The sequence below is a fragment of the Brachycentrus maculatus genome, unplaced genomic scaffold (genome assembly GCF_059751285.1).
Source record: "Brachycentrus maculatus isolate JH-2025_06_01 unplaced genomic scaffold, ASM5975128v1 h1tg000244l, whole genome shotgun sequence".
Taxonomy (NCBI): Eukaryota; Metazoa; Arthropoda; class Insecta; order Trichoptera; family Brachycentridae; genus Brachycentrus; species Brachycentrus maculatus.
The window spans coordinates 2,729,681-2,755,754 of record NW_028280995.1 but is presented as its reverse complement, the minus strand read 5'-3'; the positions used below and the strand labels follow the sequence as shown (position 1 = coordinate 2,755,754).

The 26,074-nt window shown below is 31.4% G+C and overlaps 2 protein-coding genes across 4 annotated transcripts in view; both read left to right on the top strand.

Annotated features, from left to right (window-relative positions):
* The window catches only part of LOC148306327 (transmembrane protein 120 homolog), a 369,069-nt gene that overhangs the window by 67,991 nt on the left and 275,004 nt on the right, over window positions 1-26,074 (top strand). The gene's annotated exons all lie outside the window — the stretch shown is intronic.
* LOC148306336 (serine protease inhibitor dipetalogastin-like) overlaps window positions 116-26,074 on the top strand; it is a 75,310-nt gene continuing 49,351 nt past the window's right edge. Inside the window, exons 1-3 of one of the 3 annotated variants that reach the window (XM_088265280.1) lie at window positions 116-490; window positions 7,058-7,276; window positions 23,528-23,686. In XM_088265280.1, the coding sequence (XP_088121406.1) occupies window positions 457-490; window positions 7,058-7,276; window positions 23,528-23,686 (412 nt within the window). In that variant the 5' untranslated portion in view covers window positions 116-456. The remainder of the gene's footprint in view (window positions 491-7,057; window positions 7,277-23,527; window positions 23,687-26,074) is intronic. The other 2 variants (XM_088265281.1, XM_088265282.1) reach the window with 2 other exon arrangements.

The window sequence follows — 26,074 nt, the reverse complement described above, 5'->3', positions numbered from 1 at the left end:
TTAATTAGCAAGTACCTACGTACCTAGGTAGGCAGATAGGTGGGTACTTGGCCGATAATTTTGGCGGGTCATTTGTCGAGAGATTCGGCCATCCGTGGCGCGGGCCGCGGCGCGCGGGCAGTCGGCGGCAATCCACCGGCGCGCGCGCGTGTCGTCACGGCCGCCACGACCTACCGGCGGTGCATCCGCGCCCGCCATGGCTGCAGCGGCGCCAGTTGCAGCGCGAGCCTCCGCCAGAAGCGATTCCCGCGCGGACGCGACCATAGACAAGACGGGCCGCGCGCTCCCGCCAAAATACGGATGTGCCGACCGTCTTTTGACAGCTCGCGAAGTCCGATTTCGCAGCGCGATCGACACTGCTGATTCGCGGGTTTGACTCTTTCAAAATACACACTGTTTTCGTTCGTGATTAGTGGTGCGTGCTTTTGTGATTACTTATTTATTTTAAAACGAAAAATGTACAAAAGTGCGTGCGTGTTTATAGTTATAGGTAAATATATCTTATGATTTATTTTTTAGATTAAAATCATAGTTAACTTTGTGGTATGGTAATATAACAATCTCTTTATCATTCCACTTTGAAATGTTTTAAAGTGGTAGGTATTACATTTTATTCTAAAGTGAAATTACACAAAGTGAACGATGAATGATATAGAGAGTGTTATATCTGGGATTATTTATTTACGTAGAAAAATACGAATTTTTATGAATCTTTTTTCCATGCCCATTTTTATATATGTAACCAATTATCATTATTATTTTAAGATGTTTTTTTATAAAAAGACACGATATAAAAAAAATTGGCATCTCAACATAGATTTTTTTTAAATTTATTTGATAAATATAAATACATATATACATATATTTACACATTTATAAACATAATTAACATGTTTTTTTAAGCAGAAACCCACTTTATGTGTCTTGTCGGTGGAGGTCTTATTTACATTTAATATATCTTTAATTTTATAATTATACCCAAATTAATTAAATAATTTATATAATGGTTATATTTATACACCATTGAGCCGCTTTTGAGCCCCCTTGATGTAGTATTTTACGAAAATAACGCTATAGAAATTATCCAAATTTATTATTATTATCACACAAATCCATACACTATTTTTTTCCGACTTGCACTGAATCCTATATTTACACGGTAAATACGTTCTGCGCGATAACTATGTAAAAATATAATTAAATATAAATAAAAATATTATGCATAGGTTACCTTGTAAAATTTATTCAGAATACCAAAAAATAATATGACAACTTTTACTAAATTGTATAACTTTATTTCATAAAAATCTAAGTTTTTCTGACCAAAAATTGTATGTGTTTTGTTTAATGTGTTTTGAATCTTGTACGTTTCCATAAATTATTAATTAATATTCTTTTTTTTTAATTTTTTAGCACTGTGTTGATTTGAAATCTTGTAAAAAAAGTTCAGTTTACAATACAAACACTTGAGTGTGTGTATGTGAGATCAACTCTTGTTGTGAAATTTGCACAGTATATTTTATTAAATTATTACATTTTTATTTTATTAAATAGTCAAATAAACGTTATATGTATTGAGTTTCGTTATCGATAGTTTTTTCTTGATATTAATCAACTAAATGAATCATTACGTGTGTACATTATCTCTCGCAATTTTCCAGTAAAATTAAAGAGAAGCACTTTATCTCGTTTTGATATACATTTATCTCAAAACACATGGTACCATTTATACATTCCTGGTACACCTGGACTGGAATTACAGAGAAAAGTTGACTACGCAGTATAATTTATATTACATTAGCTATAATAATTGTACCAAAAAGTTACATTTTAAATATTGCACGGAAAACCCGTTAATGCAAATCAGTTCTTTACAACATTTTGAGTGTGTCCAAATACTTGTTCACAAAATCTGGATTATCTCCAATTACAGGAGTTATTTTCATATTATTTTTGACATCTCATCAAAGATAAAGAAGAATATGGAAGTCTGGGCATTTACGGGGCTGACGACCGTCATAGGCTGGTTTAAGTGATCACTTTGCACACGTGTAACATTCACCAATTCTACCCATTATTGACAACCACACTACTCAAATTCTTGGAAGTTCTGTATATATGAACCAATTTAGAAACCTTGTTCTTGAATCAATAGAACTTCACTAGAGACATCTATTGGTGAGATGGAAAAATAATATCAAATCAGTTCTGTTCACTGTATTCTATCGAAATCTTAATTAAAGTTGCGACAAAACGTGACCAATCCTGTGTTAAAACAATATGATTTTTTTAACAATATTTTGAGTGTGTCCAAATACTTGTTCACAAATCTGGATTATCTCCAATTATATGAGTTATTTTTCAAGGTTTATAGATCTATAAGTGGATATTGTTTCTTTTAGCAAAGAACATTTTTATTTTATTCTGTGTTGGAAGGATAAACTAGTGAGTGTTTATGATAAATTGTAAAAGGAAAACACTTTTTTTACCACTTGAGTTAATTTTATTATAACGACTAGTTTCGGAAGCTATGCCTCCATCTTCAGATTTAAATATTAACTTTATACTTTGGGTCTAAATATATACCTGAGTATGGAAGCATAGCTTCCGAAACTAGTCGTTATAATAAAATAAACTCAAGTGATAAAAAAAAAGTGTTTTCCTCTTACATTTTCATCATGTCTTACCACAAAGTGAATGTCGAAGCAATAAATAAAATTATGAGGTGTTTATATTTTCCACAAAAAATATTTATAAATTTTAAAACCATATTATTTTTTGACATCTCATCAAAGATGAAGAAGAATATGGAAGTCTGGGCATTTACGGGGCTGACGACCGTCATAGGCTGGTTTAAGTGATCACTTTAACATTCACCTATTCTACCCATTATTGACAACCACACTACTCAAATTCTTGGAAGTTCTATATATATGCACCAATTTTGAAACATTTTTATTAAATCACTAGAACTTAACTAGAGACATTTATTGGTGAGATGTAATTAGAGATAATCCAGATTTTGTGAACAATTATTTGGACACACTCAAAATGTTGTAAATTTTAAACCCATTCTAAAATAACGGATTTTCGATTTTAACGGACACCCCCTCCCCCTAGTAGTCCGTTATATCGAGGTTTTACTGTAGTATAATTTTTAATCGGTCTAAATCGAATGAATCCGACTTGCATAATTTCTTCGTGGAAAAATCGATTCGATTTCCTTACAGCTCGAAATTGGAGCAGTCCGATATGACGAATTAGCGAGGTTTAACTGTGTATCGGTGTGCAACCTTGTATTCGTTAATAAAATAAAAATATTTATTGCCTACAATAAAAAAATCGATGCCTGATTGAAAAATATCAATATTATTTTTCGACATCTCAACATAGATGAAGAAGAATAAGTCTCGGCATTTACGTGGCTTACGACCGTCATAGGCTGGTTTAATACAAGGTGTTTTGATTTTAATTGAAGGTGTTTTTATTTATATCTCAACAAAGATGATTTTTAAATAGACTTATACGGTAGGCGCGTTTAGCTACTTTGTTGGAAGTCCCTAGCTCGATACTCAGGGGGGTCAAAAAATAATGTGTTTTTCACTGTCCTATTTATTTAATGTCACCCTGGACTGGTAAAAGAAGCGCAGGACTTACCCTCGTGTAATCAAAGATCAATATTAACAACATTTTAAGTGTGTCCAAATACTTGTTCACAAATCTGGATTATCTCCAATTACAGGAGTTATTTTTCAATTTTTTTTGACATCTCAACATAGATGAAGAAGATGATCTTGATCGTTAACATATGAAAGAAAGGTGATCAGCCCTCCGCTTCAGGTACCAGTCCAGGGTAATATTGAATTAATATTAGAGTGAAAAAAAAATCACTTATATTTATTTGACTCCCTCCTGGGAATCGAACCCGGGACCTCCAGAACGGTAGCCAAGCGTGCTGACCATTAGGTGAATAAGTATTTGGCCACACTCAAAAATGGTGTTATATTGATGTAATTTATATTGGCCTGTACTGTATATGTGCTTGACGATTACACGACTATTGAATCCTTCAAAGTATAATTTTTATTTCAGCTTATAATTTGACCATTTGTTAATAAGTATTTGGACACACTTAAAATGTTGTTAAAAAATATTAAGATTTACTGCCTACAGTAAAAAAATCGATAGGTACTTGATTGAAAAAAAACAACCTTCTACGACCATCCAAGCTTTGTATTATATTAATTTCACAGCAAGCCGATACAATTTCTATCCATATATGAAAACATTTTGCAATGAGTAATCAACGATAAAAGTCAGCTGTCTGAATACCGAAATGGTTAGATAAATTAACGTATACCTACCATATACCTCATAATTGCTAAAAAAATATATGGGCATGTAACTACTCAAATGTAGCCATTACGTGTTTTATCATACGTGTGCTATTTACGTTTTTTTACGGATTAAATTGATAAACTTTTGGGGCTTGGTTTCAAACAGAGCTACGATCGAAAATTCACGAAATATGGACCGGTTTCCACAATTTTTTCGTTAAATAATTCTGGATTTTACTTATTAGTCATTTATATCAGGATTTTTAAAATGATATATGAACTTGGACGAATAATATGGGGAAGTCTGGCATTTACATTTGACTTACGACCCGTCATAGCCTAGTTTAAGTATACAACATGTATACTTAAACTAGCCTATGTATACAACACGTTATATATTTTGTTCAAATTGCCAACGCTGTTATTAAAGAACAAAAAATCACTTTATACACTTGTGATATTCACCATTTTAACAATTGACAATCATTTTTAATTCATGTTTTACTTAGTAAATGCCACTATTTCTTAAAATCTACTGTGACACGTGTTTCGATGCATTCCGCATCATTTTCAAAAACCGTATGCGTACTTTTATTTTATATAATACCCTTTTTTTGTTGTTTTTTGTTTTTTGTTTAATCTTTGAATGTTTTTTAATAGTTTTATAACATAAATGTGGAATTCTTTAATTGGCTTTTTTTTTAACGTAACTATTTTTTGTCAATGTAATGTAATGTTTATTATTGTTAATGTAACTATTGTTTTATATCATTTTTTTTAGATGTAAGCTGTACAATTCCCGAATAAATAAAATAAAATGAATAAATAAATAAAACACGTGTCACAGTAGATTTTAATAAATAGTGGTATTTACTAAGTGAAACATTAATTAAAAATGGATAGATTTTACCACAAAGTGACTGCCGAATCAATTAATGAAATTGACAATCACGCTTCTCAAATTTTAGTTATATTAATATAATTAATTATTAGTTATATTTACGCTTTAAAGGTGTACTCTCAAATACACAATGGCTGCTCGAGAAACCGCACCTGCCGTCCACACATTTTTTATTAGAATACATGTTGGAATTTCACGATTAATTTTTTTATCATTTTTTTTAACTTCTAACCTTTCAATAACTCTTTTCTTTTCCGAACCATCAATTTTTGTCGAAGAAAAAATTATTTTTTCAATACGAAAACGGTATTTTAAGCAAAAAATTATATTGCGTTAAATACTACCTGGGTTTATAGAAAATTCAGTTGCGAGCTATTAAAAAATATCTCCGCCTTAATTTAAATCACATTTCATGCGCTTCTTCTTTGGCGACATCTGTAGTTGAAATAAGTAAGTTTTTTACAGCAGAAACCTTCATTAAATGTATGTAAGTTATTCCCGAATTCTTTTACATACTAGTAGACACCTAAAAATATCATTTTGATATATTTTTTTAAACTTATATTTTGGCCAAATTTTTGTATTTTGCTCAATTTGAACACACCAAAGTTTTGCGAATAATTTTGAAATTCGCAATATAGCCAAGTTTGCAACTAAGCCTTACTTGTTTGCGTTCATTCGCAGACCATAACCATACCATAGGACATAATAACTATCATTTTTGCATAGCAAACATATTATCTAATCGTGTATATTTTATTAAAACGAGATAATTATACTAAAACTATTATTCATTATATTGGTGATTCAATTAACATATATTTCTCGGCTCATAAATAATTTATCGATTATGAAAATCCTGCCAATCTAATGAAGTCGCCAGAGCGACGAAACCGGTTATTAGTAGGCGAAACTCAGTCAATTTAGGTCCTAACCTGTCTTTAGTTTTAATATAATTGTAAGGCTGCCCGCACACATGCGTTTTCCTTCGGATAATATAATTTCCGTAAGCAAAAGTTTCATTAAGGCCCAGTATTCGATAAGTCACAACTTTATTTTTTCTAAACCCAGGTAACATTTTACGTAAATGATTTTTTTCATAAAACATCGTTTTTGCATCGAAAAAATAAGTTTTTATTTGAAATAATTATATGGTTTTGAAAAGAAAAGAGTTGTTGAAAGGTATGGAGTTAAAAAAACATATATAAAAATATAATTCTAAAAAACCAAAAAAAATCCAATTTAATTTAATTTTTTAAGAAATCGGGTTTAAAAAGATATCGCTCACTCCTTTCAAGAATGTCATAAATAAAAAATCGTCAACTCTCAGTTGTGCATATTTTCGTAATGCCCAGAAAATGTACTATATCCCAGCAAAGGAGGCATATTTTTAACTTAATATTTACCCGCTACAGGGCAGAATGTGTTGTTTTTACATTTTGAAGCAAAGATATTGTTGAATTATTTTTTTAAATGTACTTAAAATTTTTCAAATGGAGAAAAATCTTCATGTTTTACCTTAAAAGATCTGTTGCACAGTAAAAAGTTCAATAAATGGCTTGATATTAATTTTTAATACATTGTATTATATTTTTAAACTTTAAAAACGTTCTATTGAAAAATAATTTTTTTTTATTTATGACGTTCTTGAAAGGAGTGAGCGATATGTGATCTGTCTGGTGGTTGGCCGATGATTGAACTATGTATTTGCGTTGTATCCTCTTAACGAATTACCAAGGAGAACGTTGTTTTAGCGGAATTTTAATTCCTTTCTTCCCGGTCCAGGTAAATTAATTAATCTTGGCATATTTTCTGTCAGCAGGACTCCTCGGTGAGGGGATATCGCACCAGGACTCCCGCAATGGGCGTCAGGACGGCATCATATACATCGACCGGGACACTTCCGGTACTTCCGGCCTGTGCCAGAGGTTCCGGTCCACGCTACACTACGGAGGGCAGGTCTGCGCCAAGGGAGGAAACACCTACCCCAACGTCATGTACATAAACTGCATGAACAGGCATTACAACAAACGGAACCGTGAGTATCAATTATGACTCTTAGTACGAAATATAGCCATGTATCACTTTCTCGCACGGAACTAATATAGAACTTCACTAGAGACGTCTATTGGTGAGATTTAAAGAAGCTTTTAACAAAGCAGAAACTCTTTTATTAGTATGTGAGGTCCGAATTCTGGATTATAATCACACGCATGAGAAACGCCAGAAAATATAATTTTTATTTTTACTATTTAAGTTTATAATTTGACCAGATAATTATTTACAACATTTTGAGTGTGTCCAAATACTTGTTCACAAAATCTGGAATATCTCCAATTACATGAGTTATTTTCATATTATTTTTTAACGTCTCATCAAAGATGAAGAACAATATGGAAGTCTGGGCATTTACGGGGCTGACGACCGTCATAGGTCGGTTTAAGTGATTACTTTGCACACGTGTAACATTCACCAATTTTACCCATTATTGACAACCACACTACTCAAATTCTTGGAAATTCCTATTCTTCTTCATCTTTGATGAGATGTCAAAAAATAATATGAAAATAACTCCTGTAATTGGAGATAATCCAGATTTTGTGAACAAGTATTTGGACACACTCAAAATGTTGTAAATATATTAATGTACTTATGTACTCTTACATCTGTTACAAAATACAGATTTCATTATTAGAATCTGATAAGAGTTCGCATAACTTTCGAAGCGTAAAAACCTTTCCTTTGTACCTGAACTCTCTCCTATAAAAACTTCATTAAACGAACGCCTAAAAAAGTATTTATTTACACACGATTTGGTGCATACAAAACAATTTCTTCAGATCACAATCTCATCGTGAATTCACACTTTTTACTGCGTCCGTTTATGTTATAGTCTGTACGCACGAATACAAACAGGGTGATCTGAAAATCGCTAACCAATTCCGCATAATTTTTTGGTGGGTCCAAATCCGTGAATAAAATAACTTGTCAAATTATGAGCTGTATAAAAATTGATAATCGTGTTTTCGGGCATCTCCCGGTATGAAAAATTATCCAGTTAGGATCTTTCATACATCTAAATAAAAGGCTTTTTTTTATTTATTCACTTTAGACACTTCGTGATGGAATTGAATTTTAATATATTATTAGATTAAAACCAATATTTTTAGCTTTTACACTTTATTTTAATTTGACCATCGACCGGGTTTCGTCATTACCGACATCAGTCTGATGATGTCGGTAACGACGAAACCCGGTCGCTGGTCAAATAAAAATAAAGTGGAAAAGCTAAAAATATTGGTTTTAATCTAATAATATATTATTATATATTATTAACCATATCCGCTCCCTAGGTGGAGCATATGGAGTCCACAAACTGTCTCCAGGCTTTTCTGTCGGCTGCCAGCTCCCTTGCATCCTCCCAAGTCAGATCCGCGTCCCGAAGTTCTGACGAGAACTGCCGACGAATTGTCAGCAGTGGTCGTCCTGGGCGGCGCGAACCTGATGCCTTGTAAAAGAGGCAAGCTGGATTAAGGCTCTCGGTAGGCATGCGGAGTACATGGCCAAGCCAACTGAATCGCCTTTTCTTGACGACAGTTGTGACCAAGATTTGCTGCGTCCTACGCAATAATATATTAAAAGGCAAAATAATAGAAGCTTTCTCGAACCAACCATTGATGGCCTTCGTGAACTCATACATCACGAAGAAGAATATGGAAGTTTGGATATTTTGATCGATGGTTAAGTGATCACTTTATATACTGTAACATTCACCATTCTACCAATGATTGACAACCACACTACTCAAATTCTTGAAACTCCTACATATATTATTAATCTCATGACGCTGTACATGTGAGTTCACTAGAACTATCTATGGTTGGATTGGGAAAGCTTTTATTTAGCATTATCGATAAAATAAAGAAAGGTGTGTTGAGATGGTTTGGACATGTGGAACGAATGAGTGACGAAAGAATGGTAAAACAAATTTATGAGGCGAATGTTAGTGGGAAAAGAAGCAGAGGAAGACCGAGTATGCCAAATAATTGAAAGTGGTCAGGTTAGGAGTCGTAACAATCGGCGGGTATGTATGAGGAGATGCATGAACGTAGAAGAGGCGAAGAATGCTTGCAAAGACAGAGTGGTGTGGCGTTCTATTCTCTCTGCCTATCCCCGCGGGGAAGCGGCGTGATGGTTAGTTAGTTAGTTAGTTAGTTTTTATTTTATTTAGCAGAGTTCCTTTTATTTGTAAGTATGCAAGATCGTAATCGGATCATCATGGAAGTCTTCCATATTCTTCTTCATCTATGTTGAGATGTCAAAAATGTAAAAATAACTCCCATGTGAAGAAAACCAGATTTGTGAACAAGTATTTGGGCACACTCAAAATGTTGTGAATTAACATTTTTGTTAATATACATAATTTTCCTGATCTTCGTGTATGCAGGTAGGAACTTACGAATACACTTTTTATTTGTACTAAGTATTATCTTAATATATGTACCGTTTTTTTTTCATTGACATAAATGACGGATAACTTTTGAAAAATCGTGTACCCATTATTAAAACATTACGCATTGATGAGCATTATCATATTTCTTCACTAATCGCTCACTCCTTTCAAGAACGTCATAAATCAAAAATCGTCAATTTTCAGTTGTGCATGTTTTCGGAATGTCCTGAAAATATACTGTATCTCAGCAAAAGCGGCATATTTTTAACATAATATTTACCCACTACAGGGCAGAAAGTGTTGTTTTTGCATTTTGAAGAAAATGTATTGTATGATTATTTTTTTATAAATATACTTAAAAAATTTCAAATGGAGAAAAAACCTTCAGGTTTTACCAAAAAAGATCTGTTGCACAGTAAAAAGTTCAATAAATGGCTTGATATTTATTTTTAATAGATTGTATTATATTTTTAAACTTTAAAAACGTTCTCCTGAAAAATCAAGTTTTTTGATTTATGACGTTCTTGAAAGGAGTGAGCTTAATGTAAGACTACATTTTGTCGAGTACCTACTTCAAAAATACTCGCTAAACGATTCTATAAAAAATGTGATCAATGAAGACCCCGGAATATATGAATCTGAATAACATATTTCTATTTAAATAACATGTACAAAGAGCAGTAGTTTAGAATGTTAGATTCTCTTCTTCTTATGTTAGGGTTATGTCAGATCCCCCAGACGTCTACTATTACTTGAGAGTAATGGATAAATATCACGATGATATGAAAAATCACAAAACTATCGGTAACATTCTGTTTAGAACTAAGGGAGATATTAAGGTTTAAACTTTAGATACTTGAATAAAACGAAACACGTGCGTTCGCATGATAAAATAATAATAAAACCCTTATCCGCACCCCAATGGTGCATAGGGCACTGCTTCATATGAACGCAGTGTTATCTTGATCGCTTACACATGAAGGAAAGGTGATCAGCCCTCCGCTTCAGGTACCAGTCCAGGGTAATATTGAATAAATATTACAGTGAAAAAAAATCACTTATATTTATTTGACCCCCCCCCCTGGGAATCGAACCCGAGACCTCCAGAACGGTAGCCGAGCGTGCTGACCATTACACTACGGAGGCGGACAAAATCAATCTAAATAACATATTTCTGTTTAAATAATATTTTCATAGAGCAGTAGCCAGAATGTTAGACTTCTCTTCTTCTTCTTCTTTTTCTGTGTGTGTCAGGTTATGTAAGGTCCCCCTGACGTCGACTATCACTTGAGTTAATTGTCCTTGTCTTGGGCAGCTCTAAACAGCGTCTCGGTCCTGATCCCCGTCTAATCTCGTGTATTCCAAAACTAGGAGATCTGCCTTCTGCCCACACCTCGTCGACCCTCTATTAGGTGCAATAGTTCGTACTTGTCTCCTCTCAGCACATGCCCCAGATAGGACACCTTCCAGACCTTGATATCAGTCAGCAACTGTCTCCCTGCTCTTGCTCTTTGGAGCACATTTGCGTTGCTGACCATATCGGTCCACGGAATGCGTAGTATTTACGATGCATCTACATTCCGAATGCCTCTAATCGATTCATCATTCTCGAAGATTCACGATTCAACCCCATATAGAAGTACTGACCAGACATAACACCTAGCCATTCTAAATACATAAATATTCATATTATTTTTTGACATCTCATCAAAGATGAAGAAGAATATGGAAGTCTGGGCATTTACGGGGCTGACGACCGTCGTATTCTTCTTCATCTTTGATGAGAATTTAAAAAATAATATGAAAAATACTCCTATAATTGGAGATAATCCAGATTTGTGAACAAGTATTTGGACACACTCAAAATGTTGTACATAAATATTAGTCCTACATGTTCCCGTCAATCTAACGTGGTTACATACATAGATAATAAATAATTATTCACCGACACCGCAAAAAAACGCGTCATGTCTACTGACGCAGATATTAATAGTAGGTACATTAATCATTAATCATTAATCATTATTTGTCGAGCTGAATACCTGTTTAGGTGAGATGTTTATCACATAGGTGTATCTCTCTTCTGCCTATCAAGTTGTGTCGATATTTCAAAGCAATCGGTGAAAAGGTTAAAGAGATTGAGCTAATAATAATAAAAATAATAAATGAAAATGGTATTTTCTGGCGTTTCTCATGTGTGTGATTTATAATCCAGGATTCGGACCCCACATACTAATATAAGAGTTTCTGCTTAGTAAAAAGCTTCTTTACATCTCACCAATAGATGTCTCTAGGGAGGTTCTAGTGATTCAAGAACAAGGTTTCTAAATTGGTTCATATATTGTATATAGAGCTTCCAAGAATTTGAGTAGTGTGGTTGTCAATAATGGGTAGAATTGGTGAATGTTACACTTATGTAAAGTGATCACTTAAACCAGCCTATGACGGTCGTCAGTCTCGTAAATGCCCAGACTTCCATATTCTTCTTCATCTTTGATGAGATGTCAAAAAATAATGTAAGGAGATTGAGATTTTTGGCAAACCAACATTAACATTTGTCTCTGTTGACATCATCAGTCCGATGACTGCTACAGCGATAATTATTGTCATTTTTTTGACATCTCAAACATGGATGAAGAAGAATATGGAAGTCGGGGTATTTTTTTATTTATTTAGAAATTTAACAGAACATTAACATAAATACATTTACAATAATGAATGACAAATAAAACAGGTAATTGTAACATTCCAATAACACAATTTCACAAATGGTAAATGAGTTAAAAGTAAATAGCAAGAATAAAATATAGCAAAAGTTAAGAAGATTTATAGGCAGAATTAATTTAGAGCTAAAGTAAAAATAACAATAAAAAAAGAAAAGAAAAACCAGTTAAGAAGAGCAATAAAGTAAAAATAAGTGCCAAGAAATAAGTAATAAGTAAGTAAACACATAAAACAGAAAACATACGCAACAGATCGGCTGTCCAAATTTAAAACACAGTAAGGGACATTTTTTTTGGAGTACGTTTTTTTTTGCATTTATAGACTAAGTAGACTCTACTTAGTCCGAAAATGCAAAAAAAAACGTACTACAAAAAATGTCATTTACTGTGTTTTAAATTTGGACAGCCGAGATACGTAGCTATTCATATATTGATACGTAGTATCAATATATTGATACGTCATAGCATCATACAGCTGGATGACTTCTCTTCTGCATTCCAATTCCAGTTCATGATATGTTTTTATTAGAACGATGTCCACACATCGCATTTGAAAGCTTAACTTTATCCAGCTTTTATTTATTATTAAATTATTATTATTTTATTTGTTATTAATTTAATACACGATTGTAAATTTTTATCCCCTATGTTGCTTCTGAATTTATATATATATATATATATATATATATATATATATATATATATATATATATATATATATATATATATATATATATATATATATATATATATATATATATATATATATATATATATATATATATATATATATTCAACACGTCATAAATGCGGAATGTGCGGACATGTGGTTCGGTATCTCATTAACGCATTATCTCATTAACTCATAAGTTTGCATATAAGGTTTATTGAGATGAGATGAAATTGGAGGTTATGATCGAAAAACCGCAATCTTCTTTACAAATAGTCGCTTCGCCAACCACTGTCCTAGACCATAGACAATTGAACTTTACTCTTCAATTAAAAATGGTATTTTTTAAGGTATGTGGATAGATAGCACATACTGAAAATTGTCTATTTGCAAAATATTTTTAATAATTGTGTAAAAGGAATGTGGGTATTTTACACAATTTAATTGATTAATTGAATAAGGCACAAAGTCCATCTGGTAATTTAATTTATTGTAACATTTATTTTTTGTAAATTAGTCAATTTTTTTATATGAAAGAGGCACGCGCCACGCATTTTCACTTGCGTAGCAGATTCCTATGTCATGTTTGCGACGTTTGCTGGTTAAGAAATTTTAATGAAGGAATTTAAAAAAAAATGTTTTGAAATCATTATTTAATGATGACATCAATTTTGTGGAAAAAATAACATTGAGAAATAGCTTTTTGAATTCAATTGTTCAAACTAATAATAACGTTACAGTGTACAAATTAAGTTATTTATCTCCTAATACATTTAAATGCACCCTCTCTAATAACTTTTAAGAAACGTCCGAGACATTACTATCTATCATTAGAATCCTAACTGTCCATCAAACCTAATCCCTAAGTTTTTCCCTCTACCTCCTTCCCTAAACTCGCTTTTTCCTTAGCTTAGCGATATCGATTATAATTATAATCGATGGGAAAAATGTATTGATAGTCGATATAATACAATATATTAATCTCACTATAATATATACTAGTAATGGAGTGTGTACGCTATTTTTACTATTAGTACTCGAATTATTTTACTGAAATCGATTAGCCGAAATAAGTGATTATTAATACACAAAACAGTATTGTAGACGGAATATAATAACACGCTTACTGTTCGAATTAATATAGAGACTGGAAGTTTAATAATCGTGAATTCAATATGTTATTTTTAATCATCGTTATATAATAATGGGTTATTAAAACAGATACCGTTATGATTTGATTTAAACGGATGTTGGGTCTGCTGGTAGCGTTTGTGCAATTATTTTTCACGTATAATATTGCGTTGCTCATGTATTCAATTATTGAGGAACTGTGTGATGAAAGATGGAATCGAATGCCTTCGATTACTGTGTTTTGGCAATCGTTAAAACCGAATTGATTTCGATGCGCCAATACCGAGACATGAGCAATAATTATAACGTTTTATATTTTGACATTTAAACATAGATGAAGGAAAATATGGAAGTCTGGACGTTTACAGGGCTTGCGACTTGGTTAAGTGATCACTTTACAGACGTGTAACATTCACCACTTCTACCCATGATTGACAACCATACTACTCATATTTTTGGAACTCCTAGATATATATTGATTCGTGACACAGAGTGAGTTCACAACAGCACATCATGCGTAGAATTGGGGAATGTTACGCACATGTGTAAAGTGATCGCTTAAACAAAAAGGCATATTTTCTAATTTATTTACATTATTTTCGTTTTTACTCATTCGCAAAGTTGTATTCAGGTAGGTACAAAACATCAGTACCTACCTGAATACATATAAATACACGAATACACACATACATTCAAATCAACATATCATATCACAAAGTTAATGCAAAATTAATAAAAAAAAAAATTTTACTGTGAGTACATGTAACAAGGAGGGATATTTTCTAATTTTAGGTATTGTATTTTGGTAGGTAGGTACATAACATCAGTTATCACCTGTATTTATATAAATATATATATATATATATATATATATATATATATATATATATATATATATATATATATATATATATATATATATATATATCTATATATATATATATATATATATATATATATATATATATATATATATATATATATATATATATATATATATATATATATATATATATATATATATATATATATATATATATATATATATATATATATATATATATATATATATATATATATATATATATATATATATATATATATATATATATAAGCGCTGTTATGTAAGTACATACCTACATGACATCGTTTGACATTTGAACCTGGCTGTGTTTTGTGTGTTTTCTAGTTTTGTCTTGTACATTGTCGAGTGATATGTAAATTGTACGAGTATGTATCCTACTGTTTACCTATGAGAGGAACTGTTTGTTTAGCGAGGAAAGTAGGCGCCAAACTTGTTTTACTTCAATAAATTTGCATTTAACTAATTTACGTTTTTATCAAGTATTTCAAATACTTGAAAACGGTCAGGAAAGAATGCGAGGCGGAGATGAGCATTAACGATCAAATTAAGAAAGGTGTGTTGGGCACTTGACAAGATATTGGTAGATCGCGGCTAACGCGTGCATTTTGTAAACACAACTTGTGATGATAAAATTATTCAGGATCTTTAGCTAATCAGACCCGTAGGTATATCGCTTTTGCGCGAGGGATCGCTTGTACGCAGCTAACGATAAACACAACAAATTTGAGTAGGTTAATTGTTCACACGTGCACGAAGTGATCACTGAATCCGGCCTACGACAGGTCGTGAGCCTTGTAAATACAGCCAGACTTGCAAATGTCCGGTGCGTGGACCTCTTATTCCCATCATCTGCGTTTAATCTATTTAATCATTTCAATTATTTCCTTTATCAACGGCCGTAGTCTACGTGTAGGTACATAATAAATATATTACATATTATTTTTTGACATCTCATCAAAGATGAAGAAGAATATGGAAGTCTGGGCATTTACGGGGCTGACGACCGTCATAGGCTGGTTTAAGTGATCACTTTACACACGTGTTACATTCACCAATTCTTTCCATTATTGACAACCACACTACTCAAATTCTTGGAAGTTCTATATATATGAACCAATTTAGAAACCTTGTTCTTGAATCACTAGAACTTCACTAGAGACATCTATTGGTGAGATGTAAAGAAGCTTTTTACTAAGCGGAAACTCTTATATAAGTATGTGAGGTCCGAATCCTGGATTATAATCACACACATGAAAAACGCCAGAAAATACCATTTTCATTTTTATTATTTAAGCTTATAATTTGACCAGATAATTTATTTACAACATTTTAAGTGTGTCCAAATACTTATTCATAAAATCTTGATTATCTCCAATTACAGGAGTTATTTTCATATTATTTAAATAATATGAAAATAACTCCTGTAATTGGAGATAGTCCAGATTTTGTGAACAAGTATTTGGACACACTCAAAATGTTGTAAATATATTACATGTCGCTCACTCCTTTTAACAACGTCAATTATCAAAAAACTTGATTTTTTAGGAGATCGTTTTAAAGTTTAAAAATATAGTAAAATGTATTAAAAATAAATATCAAGCCACTTCTTGAACTTTTTACTGTGCAACAGATCTTTTTAGGTAAAACCTAAATGTTTTTTCTCCATTTGAAAAATATTTAGTTCATTTAAAAAAAATAATTAAGCAACACCTCTTCTTCAAAATGCAAAAACAACACTTTCTGCCCTGTAGCGGGTAAATATTAAGTTAAAAATATGCCGCTTTTGCAGGGATATGGTATATTTTGTGGGCATTCCGAAAACACGTACAACTGAAAATTGACGATTTTTGATTTATGACGTTCGTGAAAGGAGTGAGCGATATGACGTTGTTGAAAGGAGTGAGCGATGTGTTAATTCACTTTCTAACAGGCCAACAACTTGATTTTTACATCGACTTACTTATACATCGCGATGTCGTTGTCTCGACGAGATGAAATGCTCTAATCAATGGTCGCAAGGTCGGCTACGGTTGTTGCCTCCCTTAATGACGCGGTGCCTACTTACTAGTGACATGCTTCAAGAACGACGGCTTAATTTAATACACATAGTCTAAATGTGGACGTCTCTAATGACCCGTGCAGACGGTGACACAACGCGGGGTAAGACGGGACCGTCCTTCTGAAGAGAGATGGAGAGACGTTTTATATTTTGGCATCTCAACATAGAAGACGAGGAAGTGTCCAGCTTAATCTGTAATTGGCTGGATAAGTGAGCTATTTAGATTGTTTAATTATTTTACGAAAATCATGACTAAACACTAGGCTATCCAAACTTAAAACACACTAAGGGACATTTTTTTGTAGAACGTTTTTTTGCATTTTTGAAATAAGTACAATCTACATAGTCCAAAAATGCAAAAAAAAAACGTACTACAAAAAAATGTCCCTTTCTGTGTTTTGAGGTTGGACAGCCGCACTATCTCGATGTTTTATGTAGTAGTCTTTCTATAACAAATATAATAATAATAATATAATAAAACCCTATCCGCACCCCAATGGTGCATAGGGCACTGCGTCATATAAACGCAGTGTTATCTTGATCGTTTACACATGAAGGAAAGGTGATCAGCCCTCCGCTTCAGGTACCAGTCGAGGGTAATATTGAATAAATATGTCAGTGACAAATCACTTATATTTATTTTACCCCCTTTGGGAATCGAACCCGGGACCTCCAGAACGGTAGCCGAGCGTGCTGACCATTACACTACGGAGGCGGACTATAGGCTCCATAACAAATAAATGATGATTTTTTTTTTCTTTATATTTTTCTCTGTATTCTTGACATTTTTATTTTACCTAGCTTTTTTAGCTTCTTTTGACATCATCGGTCCAATGACTACTGCATCGATAATTATTTATTTTTTTTCATCTCAACATAGATGAAGAAGAAAATGGAAGTCTGGGTATTTTAACAGGGGCTAACAACCAATCGTAGGCTAACCAGCCTAAGTAAGCAACCACTTAACCATGACAAAAATCACTCGACCTCTCTACACACATGCAACATTCACTCACCATTCTACCCATGATTGAAAATCATACTACTCAAGTTTTTGGAACTCATACATATATCATAAATCGCATGAAACTTTTATGTTCGAGTTCACGGGAGCTATCTATGTTTGTTTTGAGAAAGTTTTTATTTAGAACCCTCCCAGAGTAATCCTCCCAGTATGTAAAATAATCCGGTTAGGACCTAAACGGATTATTTTACATAACGGGAGGCGCCTGAAATCGTGATTTTCATTCGTTTTTAGCGCCATTTTAGTTTAAAATTACCTCAAGCGTGCTTTACAATAATTTTATCACATTAAACGACATTACGCTCACTCCTTTCAAGAACGTCATAAATCAAAAAACTTGATTTTTCAGGAGAACTTTTTTAAAGTTTATAAATATAATACAATGTATTAAAAATAAATATCAAGCCACTTACTCAACTTTTTTCTGTGCAACAGATCTTTTTAAGTAAAACCTAAAGGTATTTTCTCCATTTGAAGAATATTTAGTTAATTTTAAAAAGTACTTAAACAACACCTTTTCTTCAAAATGCAAAAACAACATTTTCTGCCTTGTAACGGGTAAATATTAAGTTAAAAATATGCCACCTTTTCTGGGATGTAGTACATTTTCTGGGCATTCCGAAAACATGCACAACTGAAAATTGACGATTTTTGATTTATGACGTTCTTGAAAGGAGTGAGCGATTACTGATAAATATTTTTTATTTTTAAGTTTCTCACTTTTATTTTTTATTTTTTACTATGTTTAATTCAATTTTTGTTTTCTGTTTGTAAAGTATGTTGTATTTTATATCGACCCTTTATTCTAGTTCTACTTCTAATAATATCTATCGTATTCTTTCCAGTGCCTAAAATATAATGTTACCCACGCATAGGCCATGCCTTTTGGGATCTTTTTTTGTATTTATATTTTATATACTTATATATTTTTTGTATTTGTATTTATGTTATGTTGTATGATGCAAAAGAATTTAAAATAAAGAAGAAAAAATACATGTAAGTATGTATATGTATGTATTTATACAATATATATACATATATACTCATATTCCAATTCTCATGACCATGCGCGCAATTTGATAAACATTTCAAACGACATTTTCCGTCTATAATTCGGTAATGCGGGTACCAATAATACAAGAGTAAAATTAATTTTTCGATAAAAAAATGCCAGACGTAGTTTTATACCAACTATAAAACATAATGGGTTTAAAAAAAACGTCTGACCTACATTTATGATTATTTATTATATCACAACTGTTGTCAGTAGAAAGTACTAGGGCAATACACACATATATATATATATATATATATATATATATATATATATATATATATATATATATATATATATATATATATATATATATATATATATATATATATATATATATTATATATATATATATATATATATATATATATATATATATATATATATATATATATATATATATATGTATATATATATATATATATATATATATATATATATATATATATATATATATATATATATATATATATTATATATATATATATATATTTATATATATATAAATATTGCCCGCCTCCGTAGTGTAATGGTCAGCACGCTCGGATACCGTTCTGGAGGTCCGGGTTCGATTCCCAGGGGCGGGGTCAAATAAATATAAGTGATTTTTTTCACTGTAATATTTATTCAATATTACCCTGGACTACCTGAAGCGGAGGGCTGATCACCTTTCCTTCATGTGTAAACGATCAAGATAACACTGCGTTTATATGACGCAGTGCCCTATACACCATTGGGGTGCGGATAAGGGTTTATTATTTTATTATTATATATATATATATATATATATATATATAAAATCGCCTATATATATATATATATATATATATATATATATATATATATATATATATATATAAAAGCGCTCGGTTACTGTACTGGAGGTCCCGGGTTCGGTTTCCAGGAGGAGGGGTCAAATAAATGTAAGTGACTTTTGCACTCTAATATTTATTCAGTATTAGCCCACTGGTTTTTCGTGGATCTAAATAAATTAGTGGATGAAATAACAAATAAAAATAGTTATTTTTAGTATTAATTAGTCCTGAGGAAGAACATCCTTCGAAACTGGACGACAGTAAAATTAAGTTGTAGTGATTTTTTAAAATACCGTATTATAAATATTATTCAAAAAACGTGGAGGTATATTACGCAAACATGTTATATGATTTTTTTGTACAATTTAATTGATAAATGATAATAATAATTGATAACAGGCTAACCGACTAACCGAAATTAAAAAAACTAACTAAGTTAAACTAAACTAAAAAACTAAAAAACTACATTACGCAAACATGTTATATGATTTTTTTGTACAATTTAATTGATAAATGATAATAATAATTGATAACAGGCTAACCGAAATTAAAAAAAACTAACTAAGTTAAACTAAACTAAAAAACTAAAAAACTACATTACGCAAACATGTTATATGATTTTTTTCTACAACTTAATTGATAAATGATAATAATAATTGATAACAGGCTAACCGAAATTAATGAATATTAATTAATTCATTCATCGGTAGTGAAAAATAAATACATATATCGCTCACTCTTTTCAAGAACAACATAAATAAAAAATCGTAAATTTTCAGTTGTGCATGTTTTCGGAATGCCCAGAAAATGTACTATATCCCAGAAAAAGATGCATATTTTTAACTTAATATTTACCCGCTATAGGGCAGAAAATGTTGTTTTTGCATTTTGAAGAAAAGGTATTGTTTAATTATTTTTTTAAATATACTAAATATTTTTCAAATGGAGGAAAAACCTCCAGGTTTTACCTAAAAAGATCTGTTGCATAGTAAAAAGTTCAATATGTGTCTTAATATTTATTTTTAATATATTGTGTTATATTTTTAATCTTTAAAAACGTTCTCCTGAAAAATCAAGTTTTTTGATTTATGACGTTCTTGAAAGGAGTGAGCGATATGTATGTATGTAAATCAAATAACATATTATTTTTATTCAATTTACTATGTGGCTGCCATACAGCAGTTGATGTACGATGTACGTATGTGGAGAAAAAAATACACCCATGAGTTTTATTTATTGTTTAAAAATAATATTTAAACAATCAGTTGGTATGCAAACGAGAATGTTATACTAATTAATGTTGCGGGATAATAAATTTAGAAAAAAAACTAAATGTCTAATAAATTACAAATTGCAATAAAATAAAAATATGCAAGTTAACTTGTGAATGATAACGAAGTAATAAATAATTCAGCTTCAATTTTATTTCACTCTTCTCATAGCATACGAAAAAAATCGTAGTTTAAAATTTAGTATCATACATTTAAATTTTAAAATAAAACACTCATATAAGACCACCTTTTAGTTAAGTCTATTCATGTAAACAAGGCTAGTTTCGACAACTACAGATGTTCTCATCAACAAGTGAAAATACAAAACCTGTGGATGAAAACATCTAAAGTTCTCGAAACTAGTCGTGAGTAAGTTGATAAACTCTAAAGTGGTCTTATATGAGTGGTCTTATTTTATATAAGTGGTCTTATTTTATTTAAATGTTTTTTTTTTACCTATGATGTTTAATTAGTGATTTTTCGAATTTTAGTGTAAAACTAATAATTTTTATGTTAATTCCACAGTTATTGGTATAAGTGTGTTAAACTGTAAAAGTCTGCGTAATCGGAGGGCAAATATGACTAGATGTATGGATGTGAAGGAGGCGAGGAGTGTGTGTCAGGACAGAGGAGTGTGGCGTTCCATCCTCTCTGCCTCCCACTGCGGGAAACGGCGTGTAGGTAGTAGTAGTAGTAGTATATATATATATATATATATATATATATATATATATATATATATATATATATATATATATATATATATATATATATATATATATATATATATATATATATATATATATATATATATATATATATATATATATATATATATATATATATATATATATATATATATATATATATATATATATCGAAAGTAGCATTATCTCTTAGTAAACCACGTGCTTAGAAGTTAGTCACACATTATATGGATATATATTACATGTTACAAGTAAAAAAAAATAATAAAAATACGTTTTAATATAAGATTCAAAATACTAGTGTTGCTTTGAAAAAACCAAGAAACGACCATTTTTAACTTTTTCACAAAACTGACGTAACGACGCCATCTTGGTTTTTTCTCTGTCGTACTCTGTTTTATCGACGGAACACTTTTTAAATTAAAAATGGAATACAGTTCTTTCCTACCACATTTTACGAGTACCAAGTCTACAAGAAGTGTTTAAATGGTTTCTTAAGTGAGTAATACTTGGTGCTACATACCGAAACAACATTATTTAATTAAATAATACTAACCAATACATTAAAATCAAGGCCCCAACGACGGACCAACGGATATAAAATAATTATAAGGAATAATGAAAGCATGATCAACTCTTAGCTTGGCTTTAAATATGTAACTATGTATGTATGTATATTGTAATCTTATTGATATCTCAACATAGATGAAGATTAATATGGATGCCTGAGTATTTAGAGGGCTCAAGACCTGTCAACGGCTAGTTTGATTGACCACTCCAAACACGTTATATGCGAATGTATTTTATGGTAACATTAAAAGGTTAACCTTGTTTATTCTTCAAACCTTTATCCGCACCCCAATGATGCATAGGGCACTGCATCATATAAACGCAGTGATATCTTGATCGTTAACACACGAAGGAAAGGTGATCAGCCCTCCGCTTCAGGTACCAGTCTAGGGTAATATTAAATAAATATTAGATTGAAAAAATCACTTATATTTGTTTTACCCCTACCGCCTGGGAATCGAACCCGGGACCTTCAGTACAGTAACCGAGCGTGCTGACCATTACACTACGGAGGCGGACAGGTTTTAGAGTTTTTAAATAAGTTATTAGTAATGATTATTCATGTTTTCTTATATTGTTTTAACCTTGTTTTTTTATATTTTCTTATTTGTTTATTTCAAATATGCTTCTTATCTTATGTTTTTCTCAATTATTTCTTTTAATATGCTTATTTATTATACCTGTTTATTGTTTTTATATTCTGCCATGTATTAGTATTAGTTTTGGTTATTTAAAAAAATATTCTTTGTTACTTTATTATTTGTGTTCCAGTCTTGTTAACTTCAATCCCATGTCCCAAAATGAGAAATACAAATTACTCATCGGGAATATTATATGTATTTACGACTTATGTATGTAATATGTTTTGAAAAAAATAAAAATAAAAATAAATAAAAGTTAGTTAATTTGTCTAAAATGTCTAAATAATTCGTTTTATTTGTTCCCAGGCATTGAAGTGGATTACACTGGGTCCTGCAGGGAAGACGGCGAGCAGACGCCGGCATGTGATAAGAACATGCTCTACCAACCTGTGTGCGGAAGCGACAATGAAACATACGCCAATATGGAAGCTCTCAACTGCAAGAACGCCATGGTCCCTGGATACGGTGAGAACTATGATTTATCATAAAATCTACCTTTAGAGCATGGGTAGCCAACATTTTCAGTGGCCGGGCCAGATTTAAGAAATTAGATTTCCTACTGGGCCATAAAACAAATTTTATTCTAAGCAAAATTTATTCAAAACAAAATTTATTCAAAGCAAAATTTATTCGAAGCAATTTATTCAAAAAACTTAAGCAAAGATAAGTACATGTATATATAAAAATCCGCCTCCGTAGTGTAATGGTCAGCACGCTCGGCTACCGTTCTGGAGGTCCCGGGTTCGATTCCCAGGGGGGTCAAATAAATATGAGTGATTTTTTCACTTTAATATTTATTCAATATTACCTTGGACTAGTACCTGAAGCGGAGGGCTGATCACCCTTCCTTCATGTGTAAACGATCAAGATAACACTGCGTTTATATAAAGCAGTGCCCTATGCACCATTGAGGTGCGGATAAGGGTTTTATTATTATTATTATTAAATATAAAAAATATATATTTATATGTATATATATATATATATATATATATATATATATATATATATATACAATATATATATATATATATATATATATATATATATATATATATATATATATATATATATATATATATATATATTTTATTTTATTTTATTTTTTTATATGAACATATTTATTTGGTACTTTTCAAACTTATTTGCATGTTTGGCCTCGTCATGCCGTTTAATGTTATACTTTTTACAGTCCATCTGTCTTAAAAACTTCTCAGTTCTTCTGTTACTCTTCCCTTCTTTAGTCCAATGTTTTAACTACTTGACGCCATTATAGGTCTTGAAATTGCAAGGATAGTGAAATACTCCCATATATGGGATATTATACGAACTACGCACGATGGAATTTTCTTTTGGTGGTTTTGTGTACACTAAAGGAAAAAAATGTGTGATTTGCTCCGCGGGCCGCAGGTTGACCACCCTTGCTTTAGAGTGATGAGAATCAATATATCAGCTCTTTTATACAATATTTTGTACATTAAAAGCATTCATAACATTGTGGTATGGTAATAAAACACTCTCCTTATCATTCATTGTTTATTTTGTGTAATACCACTATTTAAAAGTGGTATTACAAAAAAGTAAACAATGGATGATAAGGAGGGTGTTTTCTTTTATACAATATTTATTTTTTATACTAAGCCTACACTCTTTATGAGTGATATTAGCTCTAACAAATAATATTTTGAACTGAAATAACAATAGTATATCACTTTTTTAAAGTGGTATTACAGAAAGTAAACAATGGATGATGAGGAGAGTGTTTTATTTTATATAATATTTATTTTTTTATACTAAGCCTCTACTCTTTTACGAGTGATATTGGCTCAATATCACTCGAACAAACAAAATACACTGAAATAACAATTTAATAACGATATAAGAGGATTTAAGTTTTGTACTGACATTTCTTGGTGGAACTGCATTTTATAGAATAAACTAACAACTATGTAAGACCAGTCTTATGATGTCGGTTACGACAAATTCCGGTTGCTGGTCAAATAAAAATCACGTGGAAAAAAATACATACTTAGTTGTTATTTTATTGTATGATACAGAAGCATCATGGCTTCCTGACAGAACTTCTCTTGCAAAGCATTTCTTAACCAAGTTGCAAAATGCATTGAAAATTTGAAACAAAATTGTATCACGATTTTACTGTGTATTTACATTTAATAGCTTTCAATATTCCTCTATCGATATATCGACTCTAGTGAACGAATTTCTGGTGAATCAACACTTTCCATTCCTCGCTATAACACATCATTCTTCAGTAATTCCTTCTCTGTCCAAGCGGTCAGACTATGGAATGAATTACCTCTCCTTGTAAATAATGCACCTTCTCTGATAACCTCTAAGATACGTCTGAGACTATCTATCATAAGATATCTATATATGGAATAGGCCCATTTTATGCACATACCAGATACGGGCAAATTCGCAAAGGCCCATTTTTTGCTTGTACCAGGTACGAGCAAATCCGTAAAGGCCCATTTTTTGCTTGTAACAGATACGAGCAAATCCGCAAAGGCCCATTTTTTGACAGCATGTGGTACGGGCATATCTGCAAAGGGTTAAATTATTTCGTTATTGTACAAATCGGTCGTCAAACGTGATATAAGAATACTACAAGCATATGTAGGTTTGTGGGTAATAAATATGACAATATCAACCGACCTTGGCTTGGGTGTTAAACGCTTTAATCTTTGCGTACATACTCGTCATAGGAAAATGCACGTTTATCTGCTTGCCCCGTGATTAAACGCATTTTCTGCATTCCAAGTTTGTTATCATCTTGATTTCATGTGCAAATTATTATTATTAATACAAGTTATTATTTTTAATAAATATAAG